The sequence below is a fragment of the Brachypodium distachyon genome, chromosome 5 (genome assembly GCF_000005505.3).
Source record: "Brachypodium distachyon strain Bd21 chromosome 5, Brachypodium_distachyon_v3.0, whole genome shotgun sequence".
NCBI classification, from domain to species: domain Eukaryota; kingdom Viridiplantae; phylum Streptophyta; class Magnoliopsida; order Poales; family Poaceae; genus Brachypodium; species Brachypodium distachyon.
The window spans coordinates 19,734,508-19,742,157 of record NC_016135.3 but is presented as its reverse complement, the minus strand read 5'-3'; the positions used below and the strand labels follow the sequence as shown (position 1 = coordinate 19,742,157).

Here is a 7,650-nt window from a genome sequence, read left to right as displayed (position 1 = left end):
GCTGCTGTTCGGCCTTTTATCTCTCTCGAATAAAGCTCGTCAGGCATTGGAGAGCAGGGTGTGTGTGGTTCAGCAACTGTCACGCACGTAGATCGAACACGCAAGAGCAATCCAGAACCACACATCACTGACGCCACGGCCCACGGTGGAGCAAAAGGATAAGGTAATCGTGTCTCTGCACTCTCCAGAACTCCATTGCCCTCGGCATGCAGCATAGCCGATCGAAGCTCTGCTCTGGACTCTGGACTCTCGACTCTCGACTCGACACCATGGAGAGAGCCTGCAGCCCTGCGCTGAGGCTGCTGCGTAATCCGACCACGACGCAGCTCCCTGCAGCAGGCAGCAGGAACAACGGCAGACGCAGAAGCTTTGCCGTTCACGCGCAGCCTCCAACCGATGACGATTACCTCGTCGAGTCACCGAAAAAGGTCCAAGTTACACAGGTGAATATTGAATATGGTAGGAATATCGTGGACTGCGTTCTCAAAATTTGGATGGCCAGCAGTTGCTCATCCCATCATCTGCTGCTTATCATCCAGAGCCTGAAGAGGAGCCGCCGGAGGGGAACCGGCGCGCGGCAGAGCCTGGTGTCCGTGGGAACCTCGCGCGGGGGAGGGGATCAGTGGAGCAGCGACTTCGACCTGACGCTCCGGCAGCTGCGCCTGGATGACCTGGTCGAAGACGGGCAGAGCGACGCCGGCGTCCTGGTGCACCTTCTAGTTCAGCAGGTAATTAGCTGCCGTATCGTTTGGAACGAGAAACTAGTGTCCAACCTCGCTGATAGTCGTGTGATGGATCTGCTTTCAGCATACCCAGTTCGGAATGTCGATCAAAGGGCGAGTGGTCACGTCGTTCAGGAAAATATGCGATTCCTGCTCCAACCCCTACTGCACAAAGGTACACCACACAGTGCTCACTAATCTATGCAGTGATCAAAGTGCGAGTGGAAACTGTTGAGGTTAACTGAAAGCATTAGATCGTGGTTCGGCACGACAGAAAGTTGGTAGAAACTATAGAAGGAAGGCAAGCTTGGAGTTTCGGAACTCCCAACAGATAATGTGTTTTCCTGTTGCAGATTGACGAGCACTTCAACATTACGGTGTTGTCCTCCTCCAGGAAAGATCAGAGTGGGATGCCTGAACTTGGGGACAGCGATCCATCAGTGCGTGCAGACTGACAGTACCTTTTCGTTGCAGTTCTCACTCAACTTCAACATAATTGGCGTAGCTAACCGTTTGGACTTTTAGAATAGGTCATCTTTGTGAAGCCAGGAACGGAAATTGACATTGACTCAGCCATCCAAGAGACGATACGATTAACAGCATCAGCCAAGGTCAGCGTCTTCAAAGTTATGTTGATTTTCGGCAGACAAGCCAGAAACCTCTTACTGATAAGTATTTGGACATCATGCAGAGTTCGTGTTCAGAGGCGTGTGAAAAATCTACCGTCGTATGGAAATGTATGCACTTGCCTAACACGAGCTGCACCCGTTTTCGATTGGTTATGTTTTGTAACAACTGTTTCTATCTTGTGAATCTACAGATGGTGGGAACCAAAAGAAAAGCTACAGCCGAAGGTGGTCAAAACTTCTTGATCTGAAGAAAACTCTGGATAAAGCGGCTAACTGAATCATGGCAGAAGCTGACGTGTATACCAGTACTAATAGACATTGCTGCTAAAATAACAAAGCATTTCTACAAAGCTATTTCCTGTGAAAAAAATGTACGAATTCATTCTACTAGTAGGACTTGTTCATCCATTTTTTTAGAAGAGAAGGGCTTGTTCATCCTGATTAGTACTCTTTTTTTCCCGGAGTGCAGCCCAAAGTAAAGCTACCAGGCCAACACAGAAGCACAACACCTTTAACAGCCCAGGCCTTGCTTCGTACTAGTGGCTGAGTCTCAGTCATCATTTTAAGCCCAAGCACAACGGGCCCAGATATCCGGGCTCCCGGCCAGGTAGTCGCGGCACCGGACGGCCGGACGCTGGTGCGATGGTGCTGGATCCCAAATCCCAGATGCATCTTGGCGTCGACGGGAGAGACGCAGCCGTTCCTCGTCCAGCCTCCAGCTGGTAGATTCCCGTCGATAGGAGCCCGATTCCCGCACTCCACCGCGCACTACTCCAACTTCTGGCATCCAAGATTTTAATCTCAGTTGCCGCGGGAGGTAGAACCTTATGAAAATTCCTAGAAACATAGCCAGTTGGGCAATTTGCGGTATTTCTAAAACAATGGTTAAAGACAGGAAAATCAACTGATGCAACTCTGCCATAGTAATAGACATGGTCATTGAGGTACTCCAATATATACACAACCAGACAACCAATTATGCTAAATCTATAATTTCAAAAGAAAGAATTCAACACTATTTAGACTAGCTACCAATTCGACATCAAAAGAAAACATCCTGACACTTTTTGATCAGCTATGACTAGTTCCCGAGGAAAGCATCCACTTTGGCATTGGCAGCCCTCGACAAGAACTTCATGCAAATTGGAGGATTCACGTTCGCAAGAGAAAGAATAGCCTGGGGCAGGGCCCAGATCCCATCACCACACATCAAGCCAGATGCAACTGCTGGTGCAAACGCCTGAGCTTCAGCTTTGTTCATCCATTCCCAGCAAAAGAGTATTACGCTGCCAATGGACATATCAATGGCAAAGTACGGTCCAAGGTAGAAAGGGATCGCAACTGCCATGGGGATCGGGATGAACTTCGACACCTTATTGGGTACCAGGTCTTTTATGAGATTGGTGGCGAATGCAGCAGCAAAGAAAATGTAGCATAGAGTGAGGCAATGCTTTGGAAGGACGGACAAGCCATCGACGCCCAGGATCGCCATGTTACGGTACATAATGCTATAAGGTGCTGGGTAAGCGCTATCACTTGCACCAATATCGAAGGACTTGTAGAACAGCCAGAAGACACAGGGTGAAATAACACAGCCCATGGCTGTGCCTATCACTTGGCTCACGAACATGGACCTTGGTGAGGCTAAAGTCAAATACCCAGTTTTGAAGTCTTGCATCAGGTCAGAAGCTGTTCCCACAATGTTCATCATGACACCGCAGGCAGCCAGTCCTACGAGCACACCACCATGCGAAGCACCTGCCCACGCGCCAAACACAAAGATTCCAAGCTTACCGTATGTGCTGGCCAGGGACCAATCTGTTAGACCACTTCCATAGGCATTGCAGAAGGCCAGTACAGGTGCAACGATATAGGCAACCAAAATGTAGTACCACTTGAGCTGTGGGATGATTAGCGGGAGGCAAATAATCGTTATTGCTGCAACGACGACATAACCGCCCAATGCAACTGTCTTGGGAATTTGATCCTTCAGGAATAGTTCAGTGCGGCGCTTGTCATCAAAAGACTCAGCTTCCACGGTGGCGCCAGGAGTACCATCGTCAGAGACAGGAAGTGCCTTTGAATTTTTCTTCTTATGCATTTCTATGAGAGCTATAATTGTTTTCCCGAACACCTTCAGGAAGTTATACAGGCCATCCCCAAGAATTACTGCTATGGTTATGAACACCTGCGGTGCTAAGATGTTAGTTCTGGACAAGTTACATGTGATTGTAGAAGTAAAAAATTGCAAGACATGACCAAATTTCAAGTACCTTGTAAGCCTGCAGTCCATGTAGACTACTGTCTGGAAGAGATTCAGGGTACCAACTTCCTTTCTTCGTGCTTATGAGTGGCCACATTAAGCCCCACGAGACGACGCCTCCAATTAGAAGAGATACATTCACGATATAGGGGCAGATCATTCCAACACCAACATAGGTAGCCGAGAAATCAAAATAGAACCTGTAGGATGGAGAAGTTGTCACTAGTTTTGTGGTTGGTACAAATAATGCAAGGAATATTTTAGGCTATATGCATCTTGTATGCAGAGGCCAGGAGTAATAAAGCTTCCATTTTCTATTAGTTTTTTGGAAAATTAGTTGAATTTTGAGGGCAATGGGATAGCGTGAACACAATTATGAGGGGAGAATATGGCCAGACAATTTAAAAAGGCGGGTTGCTAGGCCCAAACTATTAGTATAGGTGAGTACCGGAGACCATTAATCAAACAAGTTTAGATGCATTTGACACTTTGAAGCATCAGATTAGGATCCGATCCATGCGTTAACAGTTGTTTCTGATGCTGAAACCAAGATGTGGCTATACTAACCTGTTCTTGAAAGCTTCAAGGCCAAGTGTTGGGAAGGAACTGAATCCGCAGTTATCCCCAGCAGTGTAGAACCACTGGAAGAAGGCCCAAACGAAGCTAAACGAGAAGAACTTGCCCAATGTCCAAACTTGCTTCCTGAAATAGGTCATTATCCTGTCAGTCGCGCTGCTTGACTTCACCTATTTACAAACAACAGAAAAACAGACATCTTGCTTACTTTGCAAGCTCAGCACCCTGCGGTGTGTGGAATCCATTGATAAGGTAAGCAGTCGCGGTGCCACTCGGGTATGTCAGCTTGTAGTCCACAATCATAGTCTGCAACCAAGCATATATTCCAGTTGACAAACCACAGCAAGTTTATTTTTGCATACTGTATATGAAGATAACAACTGGCAGTGGGAAGCGAAGGGGAAGCATCTACCTTTCTCATGGGCACCAGAGCAAAAAGCCCAACGAAACTGACGAGGAACAGAAACCCCATAATCCATCCGAGCTCGGGATTCTTGATATTCAGAGCATCGTTGGCCTCTGTTGCTTGCTTAGCGATGTTCCCGCTCATACCAAACAGGAAACTGCCAAACCCACCTGATAAATTGGAATGATGCTGAATCAGAACACTTCTGAATCACCCAACATTATGACCGCAGATTATATATTTTTGCTTGAAGGAATCTTCATGCAACGGCAGAACTATAAACCCTTCCTATTCAACTTTTGCAGAGATATTCGTGCAACGACAAAACTAAATCAATTGGTGGTGTTAGGAATTAGGAAGTCCAGCCAAAATCCTTCATGTACGATCTAAACATGCATTGCGAGTATATTAATCACGAAATTCCAACATTATGACAGTTGATTTTATTTTTATTTTTGCAGAGATCTTTATGCAATGGCGAAAAGTAAATTTATTCGTGGTGTCAGCCAAAACCTTTATCAATCTAAGATCTAGCATAAACCCTGAAAAAACACATGCATTGTGGATAACCTTTTGTACCAGTACGAGTTGTGAAATCTTTTTCTTGACAAAAAGAACTGAAAAACAAAATAAAATAAAAAACTTCGTACGAACAAGAAAAGCGGGCACACCAAACTTGTTAATCCTGGGAACTACTAGTACTCGGCCGCTAATTCGAGTTCTACCGGTGAAGGCGATGCCGTAGGCAGAGACGACGCAGGTCTGGATGACTGTGTTCTCCTGGCGTGTGATGGGCTGCTTGAGGAGCCCCATCTTCTCGATGGTCGACGTCCAGAGGCGGACGAGGAAGAAGCCGAGGAGGCTGGCGGAGACGTTGAGCGAGGGGATGATGCCGGTGGTGAGGCTGAGCTTCATGACGATGACGCTGAACATGATGGAGACGAGGAATCCCACCACGAAGGCGCGCACCGTCAGCTGCTCCCGCCACGTCGGCACGGGCTTGTCGGCGAACGCGCGCTCCACCGACGCCTCCTCCTGCTCCTCGGCGGCGTCGGCATTGCTTCTGGCGTTGCGGCGGCGGAGGAGGTTGCCAGATTCCACCGAATCGCCTTCGTGACTGGCCGAAGAGGCGGCGGCGGCGGATGGCGGCGCCATGGGCTCTCGTCTCTCGGGCCGGGTGCTACGAGTGTTCTCGTTTCCACGAGGAGGCCGGCCCCGTATATATGGAATTAGTTAAGATCTGCTAGCTGTTGCGCTACGGGCCGGGGTTTATCTTCCTTATTGGAATACAACGCCAGCGCTGAATAACCTGCTTCCTTATCGGATCAGGTCTCCGGTGGGCGGTGGTGATACAACCCTTACAATATCTTCAAAATTATATACTCTCTGTCCCATATTAAGTGACCTTTTATTACATAGTGTATCTAGACTTTTTTTAGACATTGATACTTCATATTTGGACAAATTTGAGTCACTTAATATGAGACGGAGGGAGTATATCGTGACACTTTGTATGAGTTTTCCCTTCGTTGCACATAATTTAAGAAGAGGTATATATATATATATATGTATATGTACACGCTACCCCATGAAATTACTCCCTCCGTTTTTAAATCTATCTATACCGATAAATTAAATTGGAGTTGGTGGTGATGGTACGTTCGCCGCGTAGGTTAATTTCGTTAAAATTACAACCAATATGTCACTGCCTGTATTTTTTTTCTCTAGTTTTTTTCACGTCGCCTACTCCGTCTTATAACCGACGCCACCACACCCGCATGCCGATCTCGACGGCGCTATGAGTTGCCTACACAGAAAATAAAAATAAATAGTTTGTGATTTTGTTGACCCGTAACAACGCGTGGGCACACCTGCTAGTATTTGTATATTTAGGGTTATTCTAAGTCAAATTTCGTCAACTTTGAGCGATCTTCTTGATAAAAATATCAGCATATGTAATACCTGACAGATGCAATATGAAAATATACTCCCTCTGATCCTAAATTCTTGACTCAAATTTGCTCAAATATGGATGTATCTATTCTTAAAAAGTGTCTAGATACATGTAATATTTCGACAACAATTTAGAATCAGAGGGAGTACTTAATAGCAGTCCCAATGATACTAGCTTAGTGTTGCATATGTTTGTAGTTTTTCCTACAATACGGTCAAAGTTAACAAGGTTTGACTTAAGACAACCCGAAATATACAGAAATTTAGAAATAGAGTGAGTATGAATTATGGCCCTGGTTTGATATTTAAACCTTCACATCAGTAAGTTATTAGAAGCGTGCAAAAGTCGATATGAACATTTTCATCTTTTAGGGAATAGCAGCCCCTCTCTTGTGGCATTAATTAAGAATTAAGAAGAAAAAAAACTCTACAAACAAGATAGACAAGCAGCTAGAGAGTCACAGAGTCCAAACTAGAGAAACAGATACAATGGTTCCGAAATCGCAAGAGTAGTTCGGATGTACAGGCCTACATGGGCATTAGCCTAAATCTTAAAGGCTTTTTATTAGGGCGTGTACAATGATTGATAAGACCGTCTTCTTTTATGTGTTACATGTCATCTAGAAAAGACAACTAAACATGTTGCAGAATGAGATATTTCTTAGTGCTATATCTTGTAATTCATGCTTAGATAAATAAAAATAATTAAATAAATTTTAAGAAAAGGTTAAATCTGATACAATGGAAAATTTGTGTTATCATTCTTGTGAAGAGATCACCTATTAATTAAGAGAACGCTCATGCCGTTTTTCATCACTCTCTCTCTTTCACATAAGCAATTATCATATGCGGCAGTCTTAAGAAAATACTAACGTCGCCCCATTGCACATGTCCTTAAAAAATATTCTGAACACTCAAAACCGTTTACTCTGCCCCATGTACCAACCCAGGCGGTTTCGGCTGATGTGTTTGTAAATATGTAATTATTTCGATGACAGAATGTTCGAGTGGGCACCTTAAACCTGGAATCTAAAACAAGATAACAAACTTTCTTCAAGAAATAAAATAAAAAGGATAATTACATTTGAAAAACATAAACAA

The 7,650-nt window shown here is 45.0% G+C and overlaps 2 protein-coding genes across 2 annotated transcripts; one reads left to right on the top strand and one right to left on the bottom strand.

The window, feature by feature from the left end:
* Positions 1 to 1,795, top strand: LOC100827028 (large ribosomal RNA subunit accumulation protein YCED homolog 2, chloroplastic). Its single transcript, XM_003580121.4, has 7 exons — positions 1 to 443; positions 540 to 728; positions 808 to 897; positions 1,076 to 1,162; positions 1,253 to 1,333; positions 1,414 to 1,459; positions 1,543 to 1,795. Exons 1-7 carry the CDS (start codon positions 207 to 209, stop codon positions 1,626 to 1,628), a joined length of 816 nt encoding a protein of 271 aa, XP_003580169.2. The 5' UTR covers positions 1 to 206; the 3' UTR covers positions 1,629 to 1,795.
* A 577-nt stretch (positions 1,796 to 2,372) lies between these two features.
* Positions 2,373 to 6,008, bottom strand: LOC100827744 (probable metal-nicotianamine transporter YSL11). The gene is made up of 6 exons (XM_003581395.4): positions 5,322 to 6,008; positions 4,603 to 4,766; positions 4,399 to 4,496; positions 4,182 to 4,316; positions 3,625 to 3,814; positions 2,373 to 3,539 (listed from the first exon to the last, which is right to left on the bottom strand). The coding sequence occupies exons 1-6, from the start codon at positions 5,749 to 5,751 to the stop codon at positions 2,433 to 2,435; spliced, it is 2,124 nt and encodes a 707-aa protein (XP_003581443.3). The 5' UTR covers positions 5,752 to 6,008; the 3' UTR covers positions 2,373 to 2,432.
* Between the last annotated feature and the right edge of the window lie 1,642 nt (positions 6,009 to 7,650).

Coding starts and splice junctions, on each gene's coding strand:
- LOC100827028 (XM_003580121.4), top strand. CDS start 207: ATGCAGCATAGCCGATCGAAGCTCTGCTCTGGACTCTGGACTCTCGAC. Junction 444..539: donor AAAAGGTCCAAGTTACACAG/GTGAATATTGAA, acceptor CTTATCATCCAG/AGCCTGAAGAGGAGCCGCCG. Junction 898..1,075: donor CCAACCCCTACTGCACAAAG/GTACACCACACA, acceptor TTCCTGTTGCAG/ATTGACGAGCACTTCAACAT.
- LOC100827744 (XM_003581395.4), bottom strand. CDS start 5,751: ATGGCGCCGCCATCCGCCGCCGCCGCCTCTTCGGCCAGTCACGAAGGC. Junction 4,317..4,398: donor CAGGGTGCTGAGCTTGCAAA/GTAAGCAAGATG, acceptor GACCTATTTCAG/GAAGCAAGTTTGGACATTGG. Junction 3,815..4,181: donor CTTGAAGCTTTCAAGAACAG/GTTAGTATAGCC, acceptor TCCATCCTACAG/GTTCTATTTTGATTTCTCGG.